Genomic DNA, 14,583 nt, shown 5'->3' with positions numbered 1-14,583 from the left:
CACTAGGCCTGCTCACTCACGAGCCCAGCTGGCTTTTCTGGCTTTGGCAGCTCTAAAAGTTTACCTAAGTCTTTGTCTTCATGTGAAATTTCAGCCAGATTTGACTACAGTTCAATCCCGATAACTCGAACCTTCAAGGGAAATCGAAAAAGGTTCGAGATATCGGGGGTTCGAGTTATCAAGGGTAAAATTTAGTAAAAAAAGGACCTGGAGGGGAATCAGAAAAGGTTCGAGTTAGCGAGAAGTTCGTGTTATTGAGACTAGCATCCCATCCAGGGGGGAGTAGCAATACTCCTAGTCGCTTAATGCTACAGAAACCGGGATAAGCTCCGGCTGTATGGGCCACTTAGGCTCGGACACAGACTTTACCTTACCTTACCTCCAAATGCTATTATAAAATTAGGCAGTAAGCAGATCCAACAATTGTATGTGGATTCTTTATAGGTCTCGATACAGCTTGAAAATGGTGATTTAGTGGATCGTATTTCTCCATGGATTCGTTATGCCGTCTGCCCTGACAACGATATTCTGTATGAAGGAGTTCACTGGGACCCACCACAGCCTTACCAGTGGCAACACAGCAGACCCAAGAAAACCTCAGGCTTGCGAATTTATGAGTGTCATGTTGGCATAGCCTCTGCTGAACCTAAAGTTGCTAGTTATAAGCATTTTGCTTACAACGTCATTCCAAGGATCAAGAAGTTAGGATACAACTGTCTTCAACTAATGGCTGTCATGGAACATGCTTATTATGCCTGCTTTGGTTATCAAGTTACAAACTTCTTTGCTGCCTCTAGGTGAGGAGTGCCTTCATTCTTTCAAACTTCATCAGACACTTTAAACATGTTTTATTTACTTCAAATTTAATTTAATTTAATCCATTTTCACTGCACAATATATAAACTTAAGAGACATACAAACAATAAAAAGAAAAAAAAACATAAATATAAGAAAAAAAGACACAGTGAGGAACGACTAGAAGCGAACATTAGAACCATACATGCTAGTCCACCCAAAGCACAAAAATAAAATTTTGCTTCATATTATATGGGGCCTTGCTGTTACAACTATATTTCATTAATGAAACTAATGTTATGTGTTCATACACATAGTTTTTACATGTATGCATTGTATGAAACCTCAAGATTGGGTCCTTGGGATGCAAGGAATTACTGAAGATTGCAACAAGTTTAAGGCACTAATTAACAGTTTGACTTTTTAAGGGGTTGAATGTAAAACTTCTTGCAGAAATGATAAAAATACACAAAGAGTGACATTTATGTCCTCAGACTGCACAGTCCTGTTTAAAACTTTAATCGTAGCCATCCAAACCATACTAACTATGTCCAAACAGAGTACAGTACATGTTATACCGTAAAATTCCGGTTATAAGCCCCACTGCTTATAAGCCCTCCTGGTTATAGGCCCATCTACCTGGGAACAAAAAAATACATCCGGTTAAAAGTCCCCCCTTTGTTGTATGTCAGTAGTTAACAGGACTAAATGTTGCTTTATTATGACTTTTTAACTTAACAATCAATACTGCTGTGGCTTGTTTCGAAACATTTTTTTTATTCTGCTAATAAACCATCCTGGATATAAGCCCCTCCGCTTATGAGCCCACCCAAAACCCCTTACGAAGTTGTATAAGCCCAGGGCTTATAGCCAGAATTTTACAGTATGCATATACCCAGTAACCATAATTTTGTGAAATGTTCCTCATTTCATTTTAGTCGCTATGGCACACCCGACGAGTTGAAAGAACTGATAGACGTGGCTCATGGCAATGGGATTTTAGTCTTACTGGATGTGGTACACAGTCATGCAGCCAAAAATGTCATGGATGGTCTGAATGAATTTGATGGATCACAGAGCTGTTATTTCCATGGCAGTGGACGTGGATTTCATGACCTCTGGGACAGCCGACTGTTCGATTATACCAAGTGAGTACACAACAACTCTGGTTTCCAAAGCATGCGTTATGTAGGAGTATTGCTACTCCCCTCGCAGGGCTAAAAAACCTTGAATACAGTAAACACCCGCGTGTAAAAACCTACAACTTTCTAAGTTTGGCAAAATAGGTTCTTGTATTTGGGGTAGTTATTGGTAATTTAGGCTAAGTAGGTTCTTAATAAGGTTCTTAATTTCTAAGGAGGAGCCATAGTTTTTGATTGTACGAGAAGAAAAAAAATGGGTTTGGTCCTTCATTATGCAGCATTTATTCATAACTGTATTGCTTCAAGCCTCATGCAAGGTCCGAAGAAGACAATTACAGTCTATGTGAATCTGTCTTTTCTTTATTTGTAAATACAGTTTGGGATGTTCTGTTAAAAATGTTCATAAAAATTTTCTATAACCCACATATAAGAACCTGCTGAAATTTGCTTGGCTATACAGGTTCTTATATTTTGGGGTATTAAAATGGCAAATTTCTGCCAGCAGGTTCTTAAACCACTAGGTTCTTACATGCGGGTGTTTACTGTACCAGCTTGCGCTTTGAACAATCATTTTGCAAATTTTGTTAGCCCTGGACAGTTGCATGCTTGCAAAGCAAAATTTTTATACTTTAATCGGAAGACTATCTGCCTAGGCCCTTGCCCATCAGGCAAGTGAGAATAAAAAGTTGCTTGCCCCGGCAGAAAGATCTACTTTCCTCGAAGACGGGGCGTAACTTTTCACGAACTCGGACCTGGATGGGATGCTAGTCCATCGCCAGTACTACCCCGAGCATTTTTTTGCGGTAACCATTAGGCCACTATGTCTCAATACTGGATAGAGTAAGTTATCCACTAGCTAAGAAGTGACAGAAGTTAAGAAATGTTCTATTTCCTCATGGGATTTTCAGAGGGGAGGGGTAGGGGGCAAGGTCATGTGGCATACTTTGTTGGTGTCCATCGTTATCGTTTACCTTCCACCCAAAGAACCAATTAGTATTAAGTCTCCCTTTTTAATTTAGTTATTTTTCCTAGATTTTTTTTTTCATTTCTTTGAGGACCCGAATGTTAACTACTCTGTGACGTATGCCTTCCTCAACAAGATTAATTCACCAACTTAATTTTCGGATTATGATTCATTTTTCGAGTTCAGTGGCTCATAGCAAAGGTAAAAAGGTAAAGGTAAAGCAACTTTATTTATACACGGTTTGTGTTTAAAGCTAGAAGCTTGTGGGGCCGTGTTTATGAAACAAATACTGAACAAATATAGTATATGAAATAAACATAACATGGTTAAAAATCCCAACTGGCAGGAGGCAGACCAGTTGGCTATTTACAAGCATGACCGAGGATTTGAACTCGGGGCAACCGAGAACAAAGCCAGATAGTGGTCAGAACGGGACTTGAACCCGGGACCTTCAGATTTCAAGTCCGGCGCTCTAACCACTCGGCCACGCTGCCTCCACAATAAGCATTTCTATTTATTCTATTTACTCAACTTTGTTTACAACTAGATGTTCTTCAACTGAAGATGACAAAAGATCCGTCGAAACTTGTCTTTAAAACTCAAACATTTTGTCGTTTTTCTTAAAATTATAACTTGTTAGCCTGCAAGCTACGCAGGCTAACAACTTACCTGCTGCTATCTAGACCAAATAGCGAATTAAAATTTGGTGATCACTACGGGCGAAAAAGCTAACCACATGATAAACTCAACAAAAAACAGATGATAATCTCGGAGGAGGAACATCTAATACCCACGGTGGAAATAATAATACCTCTTCTTTTGTGACCAGCCACGAAAGTATTCATTAACAATTTACACGTTACGCAATTGGGAATGCTTACGCGATGTAAGGCCAGATTGCACCATCATTTCGACGCCAGCGGGACTTCGAACGCGATGTTCGACGAGTTAGCTTCACCGAAAGGTCTCTGATGAGTCTCTTGGCGGAGACGAAACATGCGTGTCAGACCAGCCACGAAACTCTTCTTTTGTGCAAAGCAAATTAAATTCCACCTTTTATTATTAATCACCATGAAAACCATGATTACTTTTAATATTAAATTTAGTTTTCACCTTATAAGATAATATATGTATATTTATTAAATAACAAATTCGGATCATCAGAATTTGATTTAATTGTAATTATCGCTAAAGGGGGAAATTTGATTGCATTGCTTGGTTTCACACTGTTGTGATATGTTGACAAAGCGTCCAAGGATAGGAAAAGATACATCTTATTAAATGAGGTTAAAATTAAATGACAAGTCTAAAAATCACGTAATAAAATGTCTTTAAGGGACACTGTCACGGAGATTGTAATGCTTTTCGGTAAAAAAAAGTACTAAAATTGGCGAATAGGTCTTCTTGTACATGAAATGCACCTAGTACATCAAGATGGAGATATAAAGTAAATTGTTGTTGAAGGAAGAAGGGAGTCATAATAATTTTTTGGTGTTTTTCCAGTCCACAAGGACAAAACTTGAGAAAATCAGCCTGACTTTTTGAAGTTGAGATCTAAAGTTCCTGATGACATCACAATAATATCACTTGTTTATGGCTTCAGTACACTTGCATAGTGATTTTTAACCAAATTAGACCACTATTCGTAGTTTTCATTTGTCTTTAGGTTCTTGAGTTTTTGAAGTGAAACTGGTGACAGTGTCCCTTTAAAAACGTGGCCTTTAAAATCTCGAACATCTGATGCAATGAATATACATGCGCCGCTTTGGGTTTCTGCAAATTTACATTAAATACGGCTTTAGATGAGTCATCCTTTTGTTGACTCGAAGTGTCGTCTTCTGTCGTTAAACGACACAGCTACAGTTTTACCGGTTTGTTTTAGATACCTGTTCTACCCTGGGTGCCAGAGGGGTTTTTTGCGTTGACAAAGAGCGGCGAAGCAACCTGTTCTTGCTTCTAAAAAAATGTGGTGAAGTCGATACCTCAATCAGTAAATGTAAATCATTTTCAAGAACAATAATTTAGATAGGTTATGTAGCAGACCTTTGTCTTGTTCACGAGATAAACTGAAAAGATTATTTTCTAGAGTAAAAAAATGAAACAAATGTCACCATTTTAGAGACTACGTCGGGAAACTTCGCTTGGTTTTTCTCTGCAGATAACTGAGCTTGTTCAGTTATTTCCATCTGTTTGTCCTGTCCAGTGGTTAGTTTTCTTATTTTACTGGCATTCAGTGGTCAAACTAACGGTCGTTGTTGATCTTTCTCGATTGTTGTTTCCCCTGAAAATAAGCTTCTTCATTTCCTTCTTAATGTCTGTCTTTAACAACGCGTAAACCAAAGGATTTACTGCAGAGTTCAGAACCAAAAGACAAGTGACGACCTGGCCAGCAATATCAGACACTTGGCAAGGAAAAATATGACACAAAACTAAAGAATTTACCACAATGTAGCATCCCAAGAAAAGCACGATAATAGCAATTATGAAACGAGCTGTGGTTTGCCTTCTACGTCCACGGGAAGTTGCCAGCTGAGTTACTGCCTCCATGGACGAGTGGCTTGGCTGAAGCTGCAGTTCAGTTGTCGCTTCTTGGCGCGACTGCGCGCGTGCAACAACTAGGATACGAACAACAGCATAGAAGAGCAACACGCAAGATATTATGTCGAAGGCTGAGACGCCGATTAATCGAAATGCAGTCTGCGCAGTGATGGAGTTTGTGGCGTACATTCCCACCAAAAGTGTCAGCGAGATTGCGAAGGGAATCAACCTTGCTGTCAAGATAACCATTTCAGGGCGTCTCTTAGTCACGGAGGTGTTGTATCTGAATGGGTAAACGATGGCGATGTAACGATCCCAAGTCAAGAGGCAAAGATTTGTGACTGAACAGTGGAGGAAGAACCAGTAGCAAGCCACGTACACCCTAAGGTTGCACGCCATTGACAAACTGCAAAAATAACTTGATGGGAAAACGGCGACACCGACTCCAAAGTCGGCCACTGCTAAGGAAAGGACGAACCAGTTGGCCGAGGAATGTAGTTGGCGGGTTTTGGCGACAAGGAAGACTACAAAGCCGTTTCCAGTTGCTGTTACGACTGAAAGGAACCAGCCGATAAAATTGAACCAATTTTCCGCCACCATTTTAACGAATGAAGAAACGAACTCAGAATACGTTTTGGCTGAGTTATTATTGCTGTTCTTGATGGGATTTCCCAAGCAGCGAGGTAGCGTTTGACGGCTTGTTTTCAAAGTAGATACAGCTGACAGCTGTGTGAAATGATCTTTGAAGTCAGTTTTTAGTGGGAACCGTATTTATAATTTTAAATAAACCTTAAATAAACCTACAATGTCCACCGATGCAATATTCAGTTTGCATGCCAGCTGACTGTCTCCCTTTGACAGCACGAGTGACCATGATATTTTTTAGCATTTATGTAAGAACCCCGGAGAAGAACATTGGAAAACAGGCGTTTGATTTTAGGGTATGAGAGACGGAAAACAACGTAGAAGATGCTCAAATTTTGCCTCAGTTACTTGACTTGTCGCTATCACATCTTACAAGGATGCTAAGAAACCATTTATTCAAGACATTTGCAGCCAAATCAGTGAATAAAAAGTAGGTCTTGTCATACTACACGTTTGAACGCAATTCAACAAACAGCAAAAACGAGTGCTAGTTTAAAATTACTACTTTCAATATTTTGACCTGTCAAAAACGACATGTGACCGAGCTAAAATCCCTCCATGAAGTTAAAAGTTTCAGTTGTGGCAATTTTAAGGAGCGTTAAGTTCTGCGTCCTAACATGGCTGAAGCTAGTCCAGTCCCTGAACTCTCTCTTCCGCGCGCCCTTTTATAGGGGCTGAACCCAGGCGCGCGAAGAGAGAATCCAGGATAACTTGCATGCGCATGCGTCAGTTTTCCCCCAAAATTGGGGAGAAAACCATATTTGGTAGCCCTTTTAAAAACGCGCGCGCACAGATGACGCTTTCAACTACGCTACCGTGTACTAAAGCAGGATCAACGGAATAACTTTAAAAAGCCTAGCTTTCAAGTCAGTCTCTACCAAAAGCTAACGGCCAAAACACAAACCGCTATCCGTCAACTATTCCTATTATTTTGTAGCTGTTTGTTGCTTTGTTTTTGGATGCGATTGTGCACAGTTTTTTTCTTGCAATTATTCGCGCGCCTGGTCGTGTAGTTGAATTCGTCATTTGAGCGAGCATTTTTAACCTTGCGCACGCGTAACGCCACGCTCCTCGTTTCTGATTGGTTCGTTCTGGGCATGCGCATGCATTTACCTGGACTCTCTCTTCGCGCGCGTGGGTTCAACCACTATAAAGGGCGCGCGGAAGAGAGAGTTCAGGGACTGGACTAGGCTGTAGCCAGAAAAAAAAAGTATGATTGAGGCAATATCCATGGTTAAATTTTCCTTTCTAGGTCCTAGGTATTTACTTTCCCCCTTCAAAAAAACAAACAAATCAACCTCACTTGAGGGTCGAAAGTAATTCGCGTTTTCATTGGATTTGCATTACTACGCTTATTGATTGGTTTAAAACTCTCGCATCACTTTCTCAGCCAATTAGAAGTAAAACCAAAACCAATCGTGACTCGCTCGCGCACGTTTTCCCGCACTTCGTGCCGGCTACATGTACGATTAGCTAGAGTGATTACTTATTTTGGTTTTACGACATCCAGTTGAAAACTGCTCTATTCGCTTTTCAGGTGGGAAGTTCTACGATTCTTACTGTCCAATCTCCGTTGGTACCTGGAGTATTATCAATTTGATGGCTTCCGATTTGATGGTGTGACATCAATGTTATACCATGATCACGGACTGGGACACGGCTTCGGTGGAGACTATCCGGATTATTTTGGTCTTGGAGTAGATACGGAGTCACTTATCTACCTCATGTTAGCCAATGAAATGCTACATACTGTTAATCCTGATGTTATCACTATTGCTGAGGTAAATATTACTTCTATCTCAGGTTTATTCAGTGAAAGAAAAATGGACTGTCAATCAATACCACTAGCTTGAGTAAAAAAGCGCCTGCCTAAAGGCGGCTTTGTTGCATAGTTCTTTGGCATCTATTCTCAGGCAGAAATAACACTTTGGCTCAACCCCGGTTGATCAATTAATGTTTTCTCATTACTATGTCAGTGGGAGACGCGGTGGCCTAATGGTTAGCGCGCTCGACTCCAAGTCGAACGGCCCGGGTTCGAGTCCTGGCCGGGGCGCTGCGTTGTGTTCTTGGGCAAGACACTTTATTCTCACAGTGCCTCTCTCCACCCAGGTGTATAAATGGGTACCGATGAATTTACTGCTAGGGGGTAACCCTGCGATGAACTGGCATCTCATCCAGGAGAGAGTAGCAATACTCAGAAAAATCAATAACTTAGGAATACTGCTAATCCATTAGCGGGAATTTTGATTTCAGTTTTTCAACGTATCCGTGAGGTTTTTGTGTTTACATTTTGTGTCTTCCAGTTTTGGCGTCGACTAATCTCAAACTCCGCAAACATAACCAATAACTTTTATACAAGAGAAATTGAACCCTCGATCAACTTTTAATCCTAGGTTAGTGTTAATCGGCTTCGAACAACTCGGCTCCTATAGATATTAAAGAAGAATTTTAAGGATTAAGATAATCTGGGATTACAGTCAAATGAACTTTGCAGTTTCTGTGCTTGACAATCTAATGGCTGATCTCTGCACTTTTTTAGATGTATTCTAGATAGACGTTGAGCAGTCGCTCTTCCCACTTAGCTCATCGAGCAAGAAGTAGCCTCCAAGAGGGTCTTTTATAGGGGGTCGTACAGTCCGCATACCCCCGCAAATTGCTTTTGTTTTCTCCTAAAGACCGAAACTGCCATAATTTCTTGACCGTAAACCGCCAGACCCTCCTCCTACATACAGTAGACGTACCTTGGGGCTGGTCACGCGTTACTCCCCCACGAACGTCCGTGGTGGAGGAACGCATAACAAGCCCAGAAAACGCCTGCGTAGAAGGCTAAGCAAGAATCGGCCAGTAAAAAAGCGAGAGAAAGAGATTATCACGCGAAAACTCCAGTTTGTCACGTGTTGGTTAATGACCTTTTTTTCCCCGATTGTAAATGACATTCATGACATGACCTTCATCCGGGTTACGCAGAAATTTTAGAAAGAAATGCACTGAACAATAGGCAACAACGCCTATTCCTAGAAGCGCTACATTCTATCCAGGACATGAACTGTGTGAATGAGCATGTGCATTGTGCAAGTTTATTTAACATTGAGAACATCCCTAGAGACCAGCGGCGTATAAAAACTTATTATGCAAAAACTGAACCTATTTTAACTCTGATGAAGGTAACAGAGAGTTACCGAAAATTCAGTTTTATACGTTTTTTACCAACTTTATAAACCGATTTTAAGATTAGATACAAACCAATTTTTTTTTTATCAAAATTTAATCAGTTTGATTTTAATTTTGTTCTTTGTGTCTAATGACAGGAAGTATCAGGAATGCCGGGCTTGTGTCGTCCAATCAGTGAAGGAGGAATAGGCTTTGACTATCGTCTTGGAATGGCTATACCCGATCGCTGGATCAAGGTATACTCCTTGAGACTGTTCATATCCCTCTATTTTTTCGTAATTTTCTCTTTGATTGTTGAACGCGGGGAAAGAACGGCGACTAAACTGGACGCGAGCGCAAAAATGGGAGACACGCGGGGGTGGGGGCGGTAGCGAGATCTTTCGAGATCGCTTCGCTTGCTCCCCGCCCCCACCCCCCTCGTGCTTTTGCACTCGCGCACGCTTCGCTCGCTGTTTTCTATCGCGTGCGTTCTTTTGCGTTGAAAAATAGAGGCTGTTAACGCAATTAACAGCGCAATTAAAAGCCAATCAGAGACAATTCAAGGATCACTGTAGAACTACGTCGTGCATCACGTCATTCTTTCCATTTTTCAAGGTTTTAAAAGAGGTCAAAGACGAGGACTGGCGCATGTGGGACATTGTTTGGACCCTCATTAACCGCCGCCACAATGAGAAAACCATTGCGTATGCAGAATCTCATGACCAGGCCCTTGTCGGCGACAAGACCATTGCATTCTGGTTAATGGACAAGGAGATGTACTGGTTTATGTCAGACACGACTCCGCTGACCAGTATTATTGAGAGAGGATTAGCGCTTCATAAGATGATCAGGTGGGGCATGTGTGTGCATAATAAACGACATTCAGTAGATTTTTAAGCGATGACGTCATTGCGTAATGTTATCGGGCAAGTGGACGGGATATTTTAGTCTGTTGCACGAAATCGACTGATGAAAAGAAACGTTACGTGATCAGAAATCAAGGTTAACTCGACAAGAAATCGCCGCGTATTGATGAGTTATATTAGATTTGTTTAAAACAAAAGGCCGTTGTTACTAATTTCAAATCATCGTTTGACCTTGTATCGTATATCGGATGTCACGCTACAAGATAACGCAACTTTTGTTGAACAAACATTCAACACAGAAGTTCTCATTTCCTTTTTTACCGTTAATTTTTGACAAATTTCTTGAAAATTATTGAAGAACCCGTGTGAAACGCAATCCCTTCTGTATGCTTTGCGTGCCGTTCATTTGGAGATGCAGTACAAAAGTAAAAATGGTAAAAATCGGGTTGCAGTCCACGCGCGTGCAGTTAGCTCAATATTATTTCGTTATTATTTCGTTGCTTTTCAGGCTAATAACATGTGGTCTTGGAGGGGAAGGCTACCTGAACTTCATTGGAAATGAATTTGGACATCCAGAATGGCTGGACTTCCCACGAGAAGGAAACAACATCAGTTATCACTATGCTCGGAGGCAGTGGAATCTTGTTGACGACCCGTTGCTAAGATACAGGTATCTAAACGAGTTTGACCGGGCAATGATGCACCTTGAGGAGAAATACCATTGGTTGGAGTCGCCCCAGGTGAGTGACAGCTGTCATTAATTGCATTTAATGGCTTCCTAGCTCAAATGGGAAACTGGAATTTACAATAGCACTGAAATTTACAATGGGAATGGTTGTATAATGGTCGGTAGCTTTTGTGCATGTGAATATGATCTCAGGAGGTCGTATAGTGTGATCGTCGGGGTGAGAGTAGTTCTGAGAAGTTGACTGACGTTTCGACAACCTGAGCGGAAGTCATCTTCAGGGACAAGTGACTGACTGAGTGACTTCCGCTCAGGTTGTCGAAACGTCAGTCACCAACAACAGTTCTTCTCAGAACTACTTTCACCCGGACGATCACACTTTACGACCTACTGATACTCCTTGGTTCAAACCATTTACTATATACTAGTTATGCAACGCTTTCGAGTGGTATGCTATGGAATATCCCACGAGTCACTTGTATTTTCTCGGTATACACACGAGCCTTTAGGCGAGTGTGTATACCAAGAAAATACAAGTGACAAGTGGGATATTCCATAGTATACCACGAGAAAGTGTTGTGTAACTATTTTATACCATGCCATAGAAAATACGCTTACTAAATTTCATCGAGAATAAGATCGCAGCGCACGATGGGAAGGTTGGGTTGAATACCGTCGAATATACAACGGCTTTCCTGTATTCTGATTGGCTGTATTTTCTATGGCATGGTATAAAATGTGATCTCAGTTTGCAGTTCCGGGACAAACGACGCAAGACGAAGTGGCCGCAAGTTGAAAACTTGCGTCTACTTGCGTCTCCATTTGGCCAGGACTTGCGTGCGCTTGCGTTGACTTGCGTTCACTTTGGTCAAGATCAAATTTGCACGCAAGTCAAAGCAAGTTTCTCACCGTTTGGCCACCAAACGCAAGTTTACTGTTTACTACAAGTACTGAATTGCAGCGCGCGCAGTAGCATTGAAATAGCTTTTTTGGCAACTTGCGTGTCCGTTTGGCCAGCAAACGCAAGTCTGTTCGCAAGTTCAACTTGCGACTACTTGCGTACGCTTGCGTTACCGTTTGGCCAGAGCTTAACGCTGTTGTTTTGTTTCAGGCTTACGTAAGCTGTCACCATGAAGATGACAAAGTCATTGTATTTGAAAGAGGTTCGTTGTTGTGGGTGTTCAACTTTCACGCGACCAAGAGTTTTGCTGACTACAGGATCGGTGCCACCACGGCTGGAAAGTATCCTTGATAAAGCTGAGAATGTGTAACAAAATGAAAAGTTTGAATTTGTCGTATTGGGGTGTGTGTGTGTGTGTGTGTGTGGGAGGGGGGGGGGGGTCTGTTCCTCCCGCTTCCCATACCTTTTTTCTCCCGCTTTCCGCCCCTTTCCGTAGTTTTCCCTCCTGTTTCTCCCATTTCTTCTGTCCACCTAAAATTGTTGGGACGCAACGCCCTTTCCAAATTCCTTCGGGTATTAGGACCCCCACCCCGCGATAATTACCCCCACCCCACCCCTGAAGATAAACCCAACAAAAAAGCCAAATCCCAGAGCTTATTGCCAAGTAAAAGGAGTTACGTTACGGGGATTTCACAGATGTTTGTACTATACTGTTCTGAAATAGGTGGTAGGCAACTTAACCCATGAAGAACATCATCTTCAGTTTGAACATCTAAAGTAAGATATAACCTGAATTTGCAGATAGAAATCCAACTTCGGCTATAAACATTGATTTTTTGAAGACGCGCGGAAACAACTTGAAACGTTTAGCCTTAATTTTTGAAGTTGTAAACCATGTCCATCCGAGCCATCCGCAGCCAAAGACGCTTGTTAACAGTTTTTAGTGCTCCGATTTAGTAATTGTTAATAACAATGGACTGTTATTTTCAGGTTTCCTACGACACAAATATAAATTTTGGCTGTTCAAAAATCTGTTAAAATCCGTAACAAAGCCCCTTATTTAAGTACGCTTCAATGACGCTTTACATGAAGAACAGTCAAGAAAGACAATGCAATGCGTAAAGGATTTATTCGTTGACAGTTTATAACTTCTTAACGACACAAGATACAAACTAGCTTTGGAGACAGATGCCGCTGAGTTCTGCGGGCACAAGCGCCTGGATCCAAACTGTGAATACTTGGTAGACAGTCAACCATGGCATGACAGACCTTTCTCTGTTTTGGTAAGTTTGGCTTATACGCTAAAAAAGGCGGGAAAACTGAACGCGGTGGTGTATTATAAAAGCGGCGTATTACCCAGTCTCCCTTCCCAGCTTTCCCTAAGGTTCACCGCGGTCAAACGTCTCAGGCAGCTATTCTTTCTATTTCGGCGAATTTCGTTCATATTGAAGTGTTAGTATGAGCAAGGATAGATAAAATAGTTGCTGAGTGTAAGCATTTTCCCATTTCCCCAGGTAAATGTTTTTTTTTTTCCTCTTTAAATGTTCTATTCCGCATCCGAACCAAAGTGCTTTGACAAATGGCGTCGACAAGTCCGCATATCGCTATTTTCAAACACGTAGAACTTTTTTTAGTAAAGCTCCAAAAAACTTAGTAAATCGTCAGGATACCGGTAATGTATCGAACTTTGAATTGTGAAAATTAAAACCTTATCTCTGAAGTACTTTTTTTTGGCATATTTCTGTCGTTTGACCGCGGTCAACTTCCCCGCAGGCTACCCCAGCGCTTACTCAACGAAACGATCCCTTTATAAATCTTTGCGTCCTTTAGTAAATAGAAAAATTGCAGACGTGCTTCGCTTTTCCTAATTTCCTTTTTTATTCATATCTTGCAGGTCTATATTCCCAGTCGTACCGCTCTGGTTTTAGCACCAGCTTGACACTAATGTCGCCTTGGACTCAATTTCTCCAGCGCGTGTGAATTCTTCATTTTCACTTTGAATCAATATCCATTCTAGATGTAACTCAATATTAGATCACTCAGAGTGTTATAAGATAATGTGATGTTTAGAATTTCTTCCGAAAGATGAACATATACCAATCTATTATTCTACCTTGATATAAACTTGATTTTTATTTTTTAGTAATTTGTTATTTCCGATCATTTTTTCCAAGCTGATAGTATAAGGCCGTGATCTGTTTCCCTATATCTACACGATTCAGATTGTCAATTTAATTTCTGATTCAAAAACGGTATCATTTACCAAATTTTCGTTCACCTCCGAATTTCAATAAAAATCACATAATTGTCACTGTTTTCTTTTGATGTTATCATTTTGTTGTAAAAAACGAAGTGAACACTTAAATGTGAAGATTTTAAAAAAAGATGTTCGCCGTTTCGCGAATGGCCATATTTGTGTGAAAGATTGAGTTGATATGTTAAATCAGTAGATTTTATTATTTGATTAGTTTTATCACGTGTAATGGGCACTTGGCTAGATTTATAATTTTATAAAGAAACAAGTGATAGGAAATAAAAATTATTTGGGTCGTTATGTTGAAGTCACGGTCTTCTGTATATGTTGTGTGCTATCAGTAAAAACCAGAACACTTAGGCCCTGGCCAAACGGCAATGCAAGTGAACGCAAGCAATCGCAAGTTGAACTTGCGTACAGACTTGCATTGGCTGGCCAAACGGACTCGCAAGTGCACGCAATTTAATTGATCAAAAAGCCATTTCAATGCTACTGCGCGCGTTGCAATTCAGTACTTGTAGTAAACAGCAAGACTTGCGTTGACCCAGCCTCGTCCCCAGGCCATACCGCGCTATGCGAGAGAGCAGAAGAGGACTGGAACCGAGCGCGAACTTTCGCGAACTTTCCCGACAAGCTTAGCGGG

The 14,583-nt window shown here is 41.0% G+C and overlaps 2 protein-coding genes across 4 annotated transcripts in view; one reads left to right on the top strand and one right to left on the bottom strand.

Moving 5' to 3' along the window:
- LOC144650597 (1,4-alpha-glucan-branching enzyme-like) overlaps nucleotides 1-14,240 on the top strand; it is a 27,024-nt gene extending 12,784 nt beyond the window's left edge. For all 3 annotated transcript variants that reach the window (XM_078510306.1, XM_078510307.1, XM_078510308.1), the window contains 9 exons: nucleotides 445-797; nucleotides 1,734-1,943; nucleotides 7,622-7,865; nucleotides 9,393-9,491; nucleotides 9,850-10,085; nucleotides 10,609-10,840; nucleotides 11,897-12,027; nucleotides 12,852-12,969; nucleotides 13,581-14,240. In XM_078510306.1, coding sequence (XP_078366432.1) covers nucleotides 445-797; nucleotides 1,734-1,943; nucleotides 7,622-7,865; nucleotides 9,393-9,491; nucleotides 9,850-10,085; nucleotides 10,609-10,840; nucleotides 11,897-12,027; nucleotides 12,852-12,969; nucleotides 13,581-13,625 — 1,668 coding nt within the window. In that variant the 3' untranslated portion in view covers nucleotides 13,626-14,240. The remainder of the gene's footprint in view (nucleotides 1-444; nucleotides 798-1,733; nucleotides 1,944-7,621; nucleotides 7,866-9,392; nucleotides 9,492-9,849; nucleotides 10,086-10,608; nucleotides 10,841-11,896; nucleotides 12,028-12,851; nucleotides 12,970-13,580) is intronic.
- LOC144648839 (adenosine receptor A2a-like) lies at nucleotides 4,272-6,080 on the bottom strand. The gene has a single exon (XM_078508289.1). The coding sequence runs from the start codon at nucleotides 6,037-6,039 to the stop codon at nucleotides 5,122-5,124; it is 918 nt and encodes a 305-aa protein (XP_078364415.1). The 5' UTR covers nucleotides 6,040-6,080; the 3' UTR covers nucleotides 4,272-5,121.
- Nucleotides 14,241-14,583: the final 343 nt, after the last annotated feature.

The sequence above is a fragment of the Oculina patagonica genome, chromosome 4, assembly GCF_052425735.1.
Source record: "Oculina patagonica isolate OP01 chromosome 4, crgOcupat, whole genome shotgun sequence".
NCBI lineage: Eukaryota > Metazoa > Cnidaria > Anthozoa > Scleractinia > Oculinidae > Oculina > Oculina patagonica.
The sequence above is the reverse complement of the archived record's forward strand: the minus strand, read 5'-3'. Positions and strand labels throughout refer to the sequence as shown.